This window comes from Medicago truncatula, chromosome 5 (genome assembly GCF_003473485.1).
Source record: "Medicago truncatula cultivar Jemalong A17 chromosome 5, MtrunA17r5.0-ANR, whole genome shotgun sequence".
NCBI classification, from domain to species: domain Eukaryota; kingdom Viridiplantae; phylum Streptophyta; class Magnoliopsida; order Fabales; family Fabaceae; genus Medicago; species Medicago truncatula.
Window position 1 is genome coordinate 14,705,533 of NC_053046.1, and position 15,141 is coordinate 14,720,673.

Here is a 15,141-nt window from a genome sequence, read left to right on the forward strand (position 1 = left end):
TCATAAAAAATATTTTCTCCCTCAAAAAAAAAAAATCTAAAACTGGTAATGTATTATATTTTCAATACATACTTTTAAATATATGTTTTCAAATAAGTATTCTCTAAAAACCAGAGAATGATTTGCCTTAAATCTTTAGAAAATGTCTCCCCATTCATATAATTTTAGTCAAGAAAAGTAACAAGATATCTTAAACCTTATTTTGTATGTAGTGTGTAACATCTCATTCAAATGATTATTAATGGGAACACTCCAAGTAAACAAAAGCTGCACTTTCATAGGGCCTTGAGAGTACTATGTCTCTTGATGCCCCAAGATTTCACTTTCTCTCCTTACAAAGCAATCACATTACTCATCAATGAGTAAAGAGCACAAAGAATATCTTTATTTTCCTTTCTTTATTAAAGCAAGTTCCCCTCCTCCCCCTTTTTAAATTCAAAAATATTCCTATTTATTTCACACCCGATTTACTCTCCTCACACACCTAAATATACTTGAGTAATTGAGTCACTCTAAATTTACCTTAGTCTACACTTAAAGAACAACAACTTCAACCTCAAATACCAAACAATTCTCCTTATTCCCTCACAAACAAAATTTCCTATTACCTAAGATGTCTTTACAAGAACAACCAATGCAGCAACAACAACAGCAGCAACCAGTTCAAGTCTATCCAACCACTGTCACATACCAATATGCACCACCTGAACCTGACCACCATTCATCCAATGGATCATTTGGGTCAGTATTTGTTGTCTTAGCCATCATAATAGTAATCTCTGCTGTTGCTTGTTGTCTTGGAAGGTTTTGCAGCCGCCGCGGCAACGGCAAAAGCCACAGTCAGAAACCAGTTAAGCATCAAAAGCAGCAGAATCACCAACACTCACGTCCAAAAGAAGTTGATATTGAATTTGGATTTGACAAAAAGATTGCAGCTTCTAAGCCTATGAATAATGGACATGGAGGCTTTCCAAAAAATAATGGACATGGTGGCTTTTCAAAAAATAATGGACATGGAGGTGTTAGAGTACAGAAGCCAGTTGCTCAAGGTCACCATGATATGAAGAGTTTTGAAATAAAGCTTGGTCCTCCTCAAGGAAAGTATAGGCCAGGTGCATAATGGAGTTACAAGAGAGTATTATGTAGACATAATCCATCTTCTTAATTATATCAATCATTTTGTTGCTATTTATCTTCTCTGTTTTTCTCTGTCTCTTAGATTTCCAAGTGCAAGATGAAATGTATAATTATCTTTTCTATTTCTTTTTTGCATACCAATGTTTTATTATGGATTGTGAAAGTAAAAACAATGTAAACATTTAGAAATAATTAAATTAAAATTGATGGATTGATTGGATTGAAAATTATGGTTGTCTTAAATTAAAGTAATATATATATATATATATATATATATATATATATATATATATATATATATATATATATACACACGGGGTTTGCTAGAACACACTCACTAGTTTTTATGTGGGAGTGTTTTAGCAAAGCTACACCTTAAGGTTTATTTAACCACTTTTTAGTTATTCACTTGCTAAAATACTCCTTCTAAAAAATAAGTGGGTGTATTCTAGCATTTCAGAAAATTAATGTCATTTGATTTGGTTCTTAATTAAGTGAAAGAAAGAATTAGTGCATCACAAAAAAAAAAAAAAAAATACACCTACTAACAACAACTAGTTAGATTTTCTTGTTTAAATTAAAGTTCAAAAAGTACATTAGATTAACATATGGTGTACAACAAAGACTGATTTGGCTGGCGATCCACAAGACCCTAATTGCCTGTGTTTATTATTTCGCACAATTTCACAGTTAAATCTTGACCATTAGTTTGAGATCAAACGGCTCAAATTACATATTCATTAAATCAATTTAAACCAATCTCAACTACTGATTTAGATCGAACGGTCTATGTACAATCTAAATCAACAACTTTGTGACCAAAGAAAAATTATTCAGCCATAAATTCAAAATGGAAAACACAAAATCATAGTTGCTTTATACAAACTCAATGTTAGTTGTTTTATACAAACTAAATGTATCATTGCAAATGTACATAAGATATATATATATAGTACACATATATAGTACAAGTTTTCAATGTTCCCCGCTATTAAAAAATGGGGGAAAGAAACAGAACAAAAATTGAAGAGAGATTGACAAGAGTTTAACGTTGTTGATTGTCAAGTTTGGCTGAAGTGTCATATATAGCTCCAATTTCCCAACTCTGTGAATCAAATGGTGTTGCATTGTATAAATAGGCAATGTAATTCCATGAATTGGACTTTTGTGAAATTAGTGGAGTTAAAGCTTTCTACAGTGCCGTTCTGGTTTTGGATATCTTTAATGTCTGAATTACCACTTCAAGATTTTGGCACAAGGGCAGATCCAGACGTTTCTCTTGAACTGTATTCTGAGCTGTACATATCAAATTCAGAGTCAGCAAAACTTCCATTAGCCATCCTTTTGAATCTCATAATGTCTTCATTATATTGCCCAGAATCATAAATTGTGCTCTGACCAAATTTCACCCCATTTGATAGATCATATAGTTGATCTCCACTGTCCAAGGCCCTTGCAATCTGATAAAAACCAAGTAAATGATTACTAAATTATGATGAATAAAAGTCCATGTTTAATGGCTTAAATTTATTCAGGTTTCGAACCTCTACAGCTGCAGTTGTAGGAACGGTTAGGTTTAGACATAAACCCCTAGAGTTGTTTCTCTCTCTAAATATAATGATTCCTGCTGATGCAACACCATACTGCAGTAGTAGAGGATCCAAGTCCTATAAATTCGAAATTGGAACCTCTACAGCTGCTTTATGGTGCAGCAGCTATAAAGACTGTTTTGATTTAGAGATAAACTTTTACCTGAACCATACGGGGTCGTTTTGGGGCAGAATGGCGAATACATGCTGCAGCTGCCTCAATCATTCTAAACATTTCACTGTCAATATATTGTCGGTGAAGCCTTGGGTCTGCTAGTTCACTAAAGTCACCTGTCTCGATTGCACGAAGGAGAATTGGACGAGCCTGTCAACACAGGAAATAATATTATTGATCCATGTCATGAGACACTATAATATATAAGGCTCAACTGAAGTTTTGTAACCCCTTTTATCACTGGCTAAATTGGTCCCCTTTTTAAAATTTAGATATTTTTTTATCTCACTCAAATTTTTTAATTCAAAAATGGTGACGTGACAAATCTTTATTGGGTTTATAAAGTCATTTGTATAAATATCGATTTACCTCACTAATTTCACATTAGCAGATTTTATAACACGTCGATAAAAAAAAATCCCCACATACTACTTTTGGATTCAAAAATACGAGTGAGAGACCAAAAACTTGATTTTGAAACGAGAACTAATTCTGTGACTGAGTAAGTGAAAATAGAAGCCCAAAATTGCAATTAGGCCAATATATGATGAATCGGGTTCAATAGAACTTTAGTAATTTAGCATTGTAATTTCTACTTGCAATTAAGATGATGATTGATGAATGTTTCTACTATGCAATTAACTAACACTTGTAATAAATAATAAAAAGGTTCATTACATACCCACTCAACCAAACTCTCATCTCCCACAGGCTGGGTTGGATCAACAGGTTTCCTTCCAGTAACAAGTTCAAGAAGAACAACTCCAAATGAGAAAACATCTGATCTATCCGTTAGTTTTCCACTTGTTGCATACTCTGGAGCCATATAGCTGCAAATTGGAGATGAATAAAATGAATTAGAGAGCCTTTTAGTTTATCATTTCAGATTATTTAACACACCCCTAATAAATGTATATCCTTTTCTGCGAAGAACAATAAACATTATGATGAATACATTAACTAATTCTCTCTTTTAAAAGATAAATTTGTAAAAACAATATCAATTGTTAACAAATTTAATATCGACTTTCTTAATTCTTGTGATTTAATCTGACGTCGTATATTTTCGGAATGAAGGGAGTACTGCTTTTAATCATATAGGAACCTACCCAAATGTACCCATTACCCTAGTGGATACATGAGTATTTGTATCGTCGGTTAGTCTGGCAAGTCCAAAGTCTGCAACCTGTGTTAGAACAAGGTTAAATTAGGATCCCGGACTTCAATTTAAACAAGGTACCATGAAAAAAATGAAATTAACTGGTATATTCATAACATACTTGTGCCTCATAAGAATCATCCAAAAGTATATTCGAAGATTTAATATCTCTGTGAATAATCTTTGGGTTGCCTAGAAAAAATAAATATATAGACTTTAGCATTTCATAAAATGCAAAATTACCTTTCAAATATTAAAATACAAAATTGAAATATGGAGCATGGCATAGAAAACATAAACCATGACACAGTGCAAGATATACATATACGTACAGCCTTCGTGCAGATATGCTAGACCCCTTGCAGCACCAATTGCTATCTTCATCCTCTTGGGCCAATCCAAAACATTCCATTGACTTTCTGAAATTACGACACACACAAACAACACAGATATGAGAAACACTTCACAAAAGAAACACATTTCTTAATGTTTGGATCCCTTACAACAGCTGTACGGACCATTAGATCGAATAGTCCCCACACCTGCTGCACCATACAACTGTTGTAGGGATATATTTACGTTCTTAATTTACCCAATGAGAAGAAGAAGAAGAAAAATGAAACTCACGTTACCATGCAAATGTTGATCAAGATTCCCATTAGGAACAAACTCATAAATGAGGACTCTTTGTTGCTCAGCTATACAATAGCCAATCAACGATACCAAATGTCGATGATGAACACGACTAATAGTATCAACCTCTGCTCTGAATTCCCTCTCTCCTTGACCACTACCGGCCTTCAACAACTTAAGTGCTCCGACTCTACCATCGGGCATTAAAGCCTTGTAAACACGCCCAAAACCCCCTTCGCCTATCACGTTTTCACTTGAAAACCCATTAGTAATTTCGAGAATCTGGTCATAACTAAAAAGAATTTGACCACCACTCATTTGTGGTGGTGTTGCTTCTGAAGGACTTCTCAAAGGATGTATTGAACCTCCATTGTTCATATGATTATAACCAAAACCTGGTGATTCTACATAGTAATGCACATCTGCAAAAAGTTAATTGCTCAAGTCAATATTATTAATAATTAAAATAATAGAAATGTCAGCAACAGACTATTTAAAACTACGAAGTATCGACATTTCATAAAGAAGACGTGTCTGACAGGTATCCATATCATAAATCAACACGATATTATTAATGAATGATGACTATGTGTTGATATCAGTGTTATACCTGGAGTTCGTGTTTGTATTGGTATTTCATAGAATTATAACACACTATAATATTGACAATAAATTTATGTACAAAATATTAATTTATTACCTCCTTTCATTTGAGATTTCTTAGGGGGTGGCATACCATGGAAATTCCCTCGCTTGTCTTTCCTTTTTATTACGATGACAAAAATGATTGCCATAACGGCGAGAACAAAAATTCCTGCGACAGCGAAACCAATGTATTGTCCTGTATTTTCATGGGAGGAGGAAGATTTGGATAGAGAGTCGCTATTAGAAGGAGAAAAGCTTGGTTTAGAATGGGAGCTGGGGGAAATGGATGCTGACTGAGGCAGCGAGGGATCGTTTTGTAGTGGGGGACTAATTTGGGAAGAGGGGGAAGGTGCAGATGGAACTTGAGGAGATGGAGGGGAATTAGATTGTGAAGGAGGAGAATCAGCATCGGATGGTTGTGGTGGTGGTGATGGTGGTGACGATGATGGAGATGAAGGTGGTGTTGGAGGCGTCGACGATTCAGAAGGTGGTGTTGGAGGCGGCGACGATTCAGAAGGTGGTGTTGGAGGCGGCGACGATTCAGAATGTGGAGGTGAAAATTTTGATGGAGGTGGTGAAGAATGTGGCGGTGGATGTTGCGCTTGAGGCGGTGGATGTTGTGCTTGAGGCGGTGGATGTTGCGCTTGAGGCGGTGGATGTTGTGCTTGAGGCGGTGGTGGAGAAGGAGACGGTGAAGGTGGTGGTGGAGAATGAGGCGGCGGTGCTAAAGGCGGCGGTGGAGACTTTGATGGTGCTTCTTCTGGAGGATCCGACTGTTTTGTTGTTGATAATTTTGATGGAGACGGAGCAGAAGCTTTTTCAGAAACTTTTTCTAAAGGAGTAGACGTTCCATTTGTCTTATTTTCATTAGCCATTTCTGAATGTATCAAATATTTAAAATTGATAAATTCTCAGAAATGGCTAGAAAATCGTAAAACATAAACAAGGAAACTGCAACAAGAACCAACAATATTGATTTTCAGCCCATTTGTGTAGAGGTTGAGGATTATTTTTGCTGGAGATCCAATATTCAAATCAGAGAAACAAACAAAAATGATGCAATGTTTTTTTTAGGAAAAAATAATGCAATGTTGTTGTTCTTGTTTTAAAAAATGAAGCTTAACTACGATGATGAAGTGGCCAGCGAATTCGTTAATTTTGGATAACGAAATTGCCAGCACGATGAAACAAATTGTGAGAGAAGTTGTTGTGTCTGAAATTCGAGGAAGAGAAAATAATGATAATAGTAACTGTTATTATTATGATTAATAATAATAATAATAATAATAATTCTGAAAATGGATGAAAATGAGTCTCATTATAATTCCTTAAACATTATTTGTTAGCATTATTTTAGGTAGTTAGTTTCAAGCATACATAGATTTATGTTCGTTTTCTGTTGTGTTTGTTAAGGAAACAAGTGTCACTCTTTTTCTGTTGTCTCTCTTCTCTCCTAGATTTTGGGGTTACCATGCAAACTAAATTCCCTATGTTGGATATTCCTAATGTGTTCGAATATGAGACCTAACAACTAACTATACAACCTTTTGTCCGTCACATAATTATGATGTCTTATATATTAGGGTAGATAGGCTCAACCTATTGGAAATGGGTTTTAAAAGCCTTGTTATGCTTTTAATAAAGTTTTCTTTAAATTAAACTATTGATCAAAAAAGAAATTCTTGACATGTCTTCAATAGATAAATCCTTTGTACTACAAAACAAGAATGAATGATACTATATTTGTCTTTGCTGAAAATTTCAATTATAACCCCAAAATAGTAAAACAAAATTGCTGCTTGTATAAAAATTAAGTTTACACATACAAGCTTCCAGCAACTATTCGTTACTGGAGTAAAGTTGTTCAACTTCAATATAGAGGTGTAACAATTTATTGGGTCTTTATTGAATAAGTAAGGTTAAATTATTCTTGAGTCGCAAGTCATTTTGGAGACCTTAATGAAATAAGTTATAAACAACTAATGAATAAGTCATAGTTATTTTTATAAGCTGACTTGGATGTATATTGGATAAGCCGTTGAGTTTGATAAAATCAAAGTGGAACCTATGATTTTGTTGAAACTGTTTAAACTAGTATGACTTTTGCCAAAACCACAATGGCTCACCGTGATTTGGCTTAGTCCAAATAAGCACTCAAACACCTAAGCAAATATTTATGTCATAAAATAAATCAAGTTGTAGGTACTCAAAACATACCCTCACTTGCAGCTTATTTCTACCAATCTTACTATTCCCTTATAATTTACGAGAAAAGAATGAGAATAAGAAAAGTGGACAGATGAGCATGCCCACACTAGTCTATATGAAAATATATTATCATATCAATAAAATTGGGGTGAGTTATAATTGGCCCTGTTCTACAAAAATTAGCCTCAGCCTACTTCTGTGGCCGGAAACAATTTAAGTGACACTTTTTCTTTTGTTTTTCACTATAGTGCTTTGATTACATAAACATTAACATCTTTAATTAATTAACTTAGTAATTACATATCTCTTTTCTGAAATATACATAGATATATTATATTCCCCACCCTTTTCAGTTAAAATATGCAGTCAGATCTATTTAATTTAAAACTTGTTTTGGTATACCAAAAAGTTCACATTTTTTTAAAATCAAGGCCAGGAGTAGTTTATAAAACACCCACACTCCTCCACCAACGAAGAGGCTTTTACAAATGACAAATGTGAGAGTTTACACAAGACCCAAAAGAGGACAATACCTCGGAAGAATGGGGATGTGACTTGAGGCTGGAACATTGGCATTGTTTGTGAGAATTGAGGGCCTAAGCTACGTATGTGGAGGGACCGACCGTTTAGCTCACATTGCTTGAAAATTTAGATTAAGGGTAATTTATAAACACTCATACTCCTCTACTCGCATATGCATCTTTTTACAAAGGACAAAACTCAGAAGGAATACACAAGATCCAAAAGCGGACTATACCTCGAAAATCTGAGATTGCGAACTTGAGGTTGAAACAAAATTATTAAGAGTTTTTTTAGAAGATATTTTAAAATAACTAATTTCACCCTTAACCTTTCTGCTATTATTGTGTCACACTTGTCCTAAATTTTCATGCTATGATTGCTTGATGTTTCTAAACATAACACTACTAGAAAATTTGGTTTTAGTGCCGACCATAATTCTACACAACCAAGCAAAAAGCAAACTTGATTTAGCGCAACTTTTATCATCTGCCTCTCAGCAGCCAACCATATTCAGTGTTGGCCACGCCGGTGCAAGATAAGACGCTAATGTCATCTCATTATCAGCCGACACTAACGATGTGTCGTCTCAGCCCATGCTATTCAGCCTCAGTCAAAGCCACACTAAAACTTTAGTGTCCACTATTAGCATCAGCGGGCCCATGTTCAATAAGAAGAAAAAAAAAATTGCAGCGCAATACAATCGATTTCCTAGCATCATGTACGTACTACTAATATAGTTATATAAAGGATTATGAGGTCACCACTAGAACTGAGATATGCCAAAAGTTAGACAATTACAACAACTAATACAAAAGAACAGTACAATGGAAATTGATTTTCTAAGATTTCATAACCCAGTCGGTTAAATAACTTGAGTTTTGGTTACCTATTTTTCATTCTTGATCATACACAATATAAACGAATTGGCAGACCAGATGAATAAGTAAGAAATGCCAAAATAGAAAGAAAGAAACCAAAAAGTCTCTTACCATTACAGTCCATTGCCTCGCCTCGAGCTTGCTCGTATCTCAACAGCAGAAGTGTTATCTCTTTCAAGGAGAAGAACCTTGAGTCCTTTGGGAAAATCTTTCCATTCTTATAATAATCATTGGCAGTATAAACTATAGCTGGCTTAGCATCCTTCCATCAACATCGAATTCCTTCTGAAAAATCAGATTCACAGTTTAGTTAAGGCTAGTAGCCCCGACTCAAAATTTGAGATATGGAAAAAAGGCACTGATCAAATCATGAAAATGAAGAAGAAAAAATAGCATCAATAGTATATAAAATCCGTAAATTTAGTCCGTAACATCATAATAGCAAAATATCATCAACTAAAGAAGTGGTAACTAACCTCAAGAAGTTGTGTTTTATGATTATGAGGCAACATAGAGAAACATTTGGCATAACTAATGAATTGTGAACAAAGAAGACCCACCCAGCTTCTATTGCTTAGTAGAAGGATCTTACAATCCATGTTTGACCTATTTTGACTATGATATTAGTAGCAACAAAGAAGGACCCCCAACCGATGTAGATTCAGGGTGCTCCATCAGTTGGGTGAGACACGCTGGGGTGGGATGGAAGTGCATCGGGGAGGGACGGCGGCAAAAGGAATGAAGTGGTAAAATCTCAGCCATCCATTTCATTTTTACCATGTGTCAAACCGATAAATTAAGCTCATCTCCATTTCTTTACTAATCCCAGCCATCCATTTTATTTATTAATTAAATACAAAATATGAAAATAAATTCGATTTTAATTATTCAATATTTATTTATTCAATACATCATCATAAACATAAAATAAATGCAAAAATAAATACAAATAAAAAACAAAATTAATAAATATAACTCTCATTTTATTAATATCATTCAAACATTAGAATAATTAATACATATATTTTACCGTCTTTGGTATATACCAATAGCTCTTGGGGAAAATAGTGATCCGTCCTGTTGGGAAAAACGACACCAAGATCCCTTGAGTTAAATTTAAATTTAGTTCCTTTTATACCCCCATGATGATTCTTTTTACCCACGGTAATAAGATTTTGGTAGTAAAAGGAAGCAAACCTAATTTTACCTCAAGGGATGATGTCTTTTTCCTCACGCAGGGTTATATTTAGAAAACATGTTGAGCGCAAGCGGAATGTGCTGGGTGAAGAGCAAAATTCATTCTTTTTATGTCTCGAGTAATTCTTTCTTGATCATAAACACAAGGCAAAAATATTTAGGTACACACATGGGTAAACAAAATTAAAAGATAAAAAGAAAAAATAATAAAAAATTATGTGATTAATTTATTTTTCATTTATGAGTGTGTGGACAGATATTTTTTATTTGTGTTTGTGATCAAGAATTTTTTTTTTTTTTTTAAGAAACTAAATTAACCCACCTGAGTTGGCACTGGAGAGAATCGAACCTAAGACTTAGAGAAGGAACACACTCACAAATCCCAAACCAATAACACTAGGCCAACCCAAGTGGATTGTGATCAATAAATATTGGCTCTTATTTCTCTTATGTCATAAATATAGGAAAATGCTCTTGGGTGGTTTGCCCCTTAGACACCTTGTGCGGGGTGAATCATTGTTGTTATTTTTATATCTCATTTTAGTTTGTTCAAAAAAATAGAAAAATATTTTCTTCTCATCAATTTTTATCTTTTTTTTTGTGTAGTAGCTTAGTGGCTAGAGTTCACACAATTAAATGTGGAGAAGTGGGGTGTCCGGGGTTCGAACCTCAGCCCTTGTATAAATTATATGCAATGTGTTGAGATAAATTCCAAGAATCTCTTTTTAAATTGTTTTAATGATAACAAAACATTTAAATTATATTAAAAGAATTCTGAGATTATTTGTTATTTAACATGTGTTCTTGAGTGTTATTAAAGATAGACTTAAAGCAAACAAATACTTTTTTCAAGAACATTCTCGGAACAAAGCTCATCACATAATCTTGGTATGCCACGCCAAAGTCAGCTCAAGCAAAGACAAAATAAGAGATCTTGGCTTTTAAGAAGAAGTTATGTGTTAAGGATCTTTGTGGAAATATGGAACAAAAGGATCAAAGGTTCTACACTACAAAAGAAACATATTTATTGTGATATATCTTCAAATGAATGAAGAAAAATAAATAAATATAGATCCTATAATAAAATAGAAAAGGAACCCATAAGAATTAGACAACACATCAAGAATGAAGTTCCAAAGCAAATGAGAAATGGACAACACATCAAAGCAAAGGAATAGATAAAATCCAAGTCTCTTGTACTTGCTTTCTTTCTCTCCAAGGCGTGAGAATTTGACAGCCCAACAAAAGCAATCTTGGTTGCCAACTAGCAAACAAGATTTCTGCATGCTACTATTCATGACGTCGCATCTTTAAGCAAGCTGTCCAAAGCAGATTTTTGAGAACGTTCTCAGAATTTCGAGAACAAGCTGCCAGGCATTTTTCACAAGAATTTCTCACATTGATGAGTTGGCAAGCTTTATTAATTCTTCGTCTTATGCCCTCAGGAGCGTGTTTTATTTACTGCAGCAAGAGACTCCTTTCATCTATAAATACAAGGGCTTGCAAAGAGGAAAGACATTGAGTTTTTAAGCAAATATAATCATACTTGATTTCCAAAGCATCAAGAATATTTCAAAGACTCTTTCATCACAAGAAACAGCAAAAATCCAGCAGCAACTCTTTTACTTGAGTTCTTTACAAAGGCAACAAAAACATTGTATAACAAAAGCAAAGATATTGAAAAGAATCACTAAAAGTGTTTAGTGATCGTCATTTGTAAAAATCTAGTTAGTGAAACTAGTGGAAAGACTAAGAGGTGAAAAGAAAGATATTGTATAGATCAAGTAAGTGATCTAAAAAGAAAAGGAGGAGTTGAGGTTAAGTTTTAACTCAACTATCTAGTGGATAATCTCACAGCATTGTGGGGACTGGATTAACCCACATTGGGGGAACCAGGATAACTTCTTGTGTGTATTTATTTTTTCTCTCTATCTCTTTTACTTTAAAACAATATCACACACCTCACAATATTATTATTTCATCATCTAACGCACTAACCAATTTCCAAGTATTTACTTGAGAATTTTTATTTGGTAATTTTTTATTAGATCACAATTCAAACCCCCCTTTCTTGTGATATTATTTTACTTCACAATGTTCCTACCAACTAAGCTAAGTTCATAGAGACATCCTTTTTTATCTTTTAATCTCACTAGTTGGTATATAAATAAATAAATAAAATTGAATAGAAACGATATATTAATGTTGGTATTTTGAAAATAAGTATATATTTTTTTTGAGAGATGAAAATAAGTATTAGTTTTCAAAATTTTATCATATCTACTTCCCATATCGGTACATAAAAATTTACTTCCGCGAGTATATACTTTTTTACCAAAAATAAAATAAAATATAACCGTATATAAGTAAATAAAATCTGCAACAAACGCGGTGCAAATATTTAACATTTTTTGCATATAAAATAAAAAAAATAAATTAATAAAAACATCGCATTGATGCTTATAATTTTTATTTAATATCTTTAACCATTTCACGTTAATGTGACCAAATGAAAGTATCTTCATTGTTGGGGTTAAAGTGAAGATTGAGATCGTTGATTTCGTTAACGATGGCTTGAGACAACTAAGTGTAGCGGACTCATAGGCTAGGAGGAGATAAGTCACAAACATCAATGATGTGCACAAGGGGGGACAACAATATGTAAGGGATCATATGAAGTTCAGTGACTATACCAGAAAGAAGAGTTGCTAGAACATGTTCTCTAAGTAAATCCATCTTTAAGGATGTTTTGGATTTGATAATGGAGTTCAAGTAGTGCAGCTTGTGGTATTGGTGTGAGAGAGAGAGAGAGAGAGAGAGAGAGAGAGAGAGAGAGAGAAAATGTGAGTGACAATGTGTACTTTTGCGACAAAATATGAAAGACAATTTACTTGTAGAAGAGAAGTTTTAGCATCTCGTACCATAACAATACCTAAGTCGCCCTAATTTTTGGGTCTAGCAATTTTTTCCCAACTCACCAAGTTAAGACCAATGTTATTAGATCTTTTTCATATGAAGTTCCTAGTGGTTCATCTATATAGTCACAAATATTCTGAGGAGGCCAAAAAAAACTACAAGCAAGAAGTAGGGATGAAGGATAGAATATAAGTGGCAAGAGCTAACCTTCCAAGTTTGTTAAGTAATATATGTTTCTAAGAGGCTGGTCTCGTTTGCATCTTATGTACAATGAAACTAAAATCACTTTACTTTAGGCTTCCTTTTAAGAAGAGGAAACTGAGATACTTGTATAGATATGAGGTGTTGAGAATGTAGGTGATGGAAGTGAGATGATGAATCTTGGCATGAGGGTCACCTGCAAAGTAGAAAGCCATGGACTTTGCAAGGTAGATATTTAACCTCGATGCACAACAAAAACTCTCGAAGAGATTGGTAAGTAATGAATCAAAATTTGGATTTCTTAACCTAGGTGAAGAGAATAACTTCACTGACAAACAATATGTGAGATAAGTAGAAGAATTCTTCGGAGCTTGAATCGGATGCCAACTACCATTGTGATTGATTCACATATGGTGATATAAAGCTTCTCCATGCAGAGGATGAACAAATGCAGAGAGAAGGTCACCTTTTCTTAAGCCATGAGTAGGCTTGAAGGTAGGCAACCTGTTATCTTTCCAGAGGACTGTGAGGGATGAAGAGGTACCACGATGCATAATAAGCTTTATGGTAAGGCGCCAATCTAAAGTCGGTAACACGTTATTTTAGGAAGTATCGGTTGACATTGTCAAGGGCCATTTTTGAAATGATGCTTGAATGCAACATCTCCTTTCTTCTTCCTAGACTTTCCTGAAAAATAATAGCATTGTCTAAAGTTTTCCAACCTTGCAAAAACCTACTTTAATAGAGTTAGATAGAAGTATCAAAGAGAGGCCAAAGGCGGTTCACAAATACTTTGGTGATAATTTTTTAAATAATGTTACAAAGGTAAATGATTCTCAAGTCATTGAAGGTGGCGAGAGGGTTAGTTTTGAGGATGAGAGCAATGAGCGTTTTGTATTCAAAAAGGTTGGAACATTATTTTTATAAATGAACGAAAATCAGTTTATTTTTTTTAATAAAAATATCAAAAAGCTTTAAAGAAATATAAAAAAAATAAAAAAAAATTGTTTCCAAATTATGTTTTTTTTAAACAATTTTACGTTAAAGACACCCATAATTTTATTTTTTTACGTTAAAGACAATTTCATTAACGAATGTCTGATAAGAAATCAAATGTCAAGGCTGCAGAAATACAAGGCGGAGTCTCTTCGTTTCATATGCAATCTAGATTGTAATAAACATAATTAACTAAAAAATTAGCAGCTTGGTTGTCTTCGCGCATAACATGCAAAAAATACTTTATGTAGTAGTTAATGTTTGTTTTCATAGTTAAACATTTTAACACACCCATAAACTTCATTCAGTAGTACCTTAAAAAAAATTATGATATGGTCAAATAAACTCGTTTTATATCCAAATACTTTTCAGTTAATTAAACAAACTTCTATCCAGAAGTCCTAATTCAACTGGCAAAATGCCAAAATTGTTAGGCCGGATCCCATGACCAGGGTTCGAACTCCGGTATCTCCACTTATGTGTGTGGATTTATAATGGCTTTGCCATTTCGTCTATCTACCAAAAAAAACTTCTAATTAAGTTAAATCAGTTAATTATAAGTTAATTTGTTGACATTACTAAAGAGTGTTAAATAAATCAATTTAATTCACCTTTACCAAAAAAACAATTTAATTAACAAAATTGGCTCCTTTTAAATTTTGAAATTTGAGTGAGACAAGTAAGAAAAAATCTATAATTGCATTTGTCAATAAAAATAAGCCTAAAATATGTTTTTGATCCCTACAAATATAGCGAATTTGGATTTTGGTCCCTAGTAGAAATAAATTTTGAAATCCATCCTTGCAAAAAATTTTGTTTTTTAAAATAGTCATTGGACCCACTTTCTTGCTGATTTGGCAGGTTTTTGCAAATGTGACACATAAT

At 33.6% G+C, this 15,141-nt stretch overlaps 2 protein-coding genes across 3 annotated transcripts; one reads left to right on the plus strand and one right to left on the minus strand.

Moving 5' to 3' along the window:
• Window positions 1-437: 437 nt before the first annotated feature.
• On the plus strand, window positions 438-1,340 carry LOC11409465 (uncharacterized). Its single transcript, XM_003613176.4, has one exon. The coding sequence runs from the start codon at window positions 614-616 to the stop codon at window positions 1,118-1,120; it is 507 nt and encodes a 168-aa protein (XP_003613224.1). The 5' UTR covers window positions 438-613; the 3' UTR covers window positions 1,121-1,340.
• A 641-nt stretch (window positions 1,341-1,981) lies between these two features.
• Window positions 1,982-9,686, minus strand: LOC11406345 (proline-rich receptor-like protein kinase PERK13). 2 transcript variants are annotated; one of them, XM_024783176.2, is made up of 10 exons: window positions 9,423-9,686; window positions 9,058-9,231; window positions 5,394-6,215; window positions 4,693-5,115; window positions 4,393-4,479; window positions 4,182-4,252; window positions 4,011-4,087; window positions 3,584-3,731; window positions 2,890-3,051; window positions 1,982-2,597 (listed from the first exon to the last, which is right to left on the minus strand). In XM_024783176.2, exons 2-10 carry the CDS (start codon window positions 9,068-9,070, stop codon window positions 2,379-2,381), a joined length of 2,022 nt encoding a protein of 673 aa, XP_024638944.1. In that variant the 5' UTR covers window positions 9,071-9,231; window positions 9,423-9,686; the 3' UTR covers window positions 1,982-2,378. The 2 variants fall into 2 exon arrangements, with proteins under 2 accessions (XP_024638944.1, XP_024638945.1); XM_024783177.2 differs by having other exon boundaries at window positions 5,394-6,289.
• Between the last annotated feature and the right edge of the window lie 5,455 nt (window positions 9,687-15,141).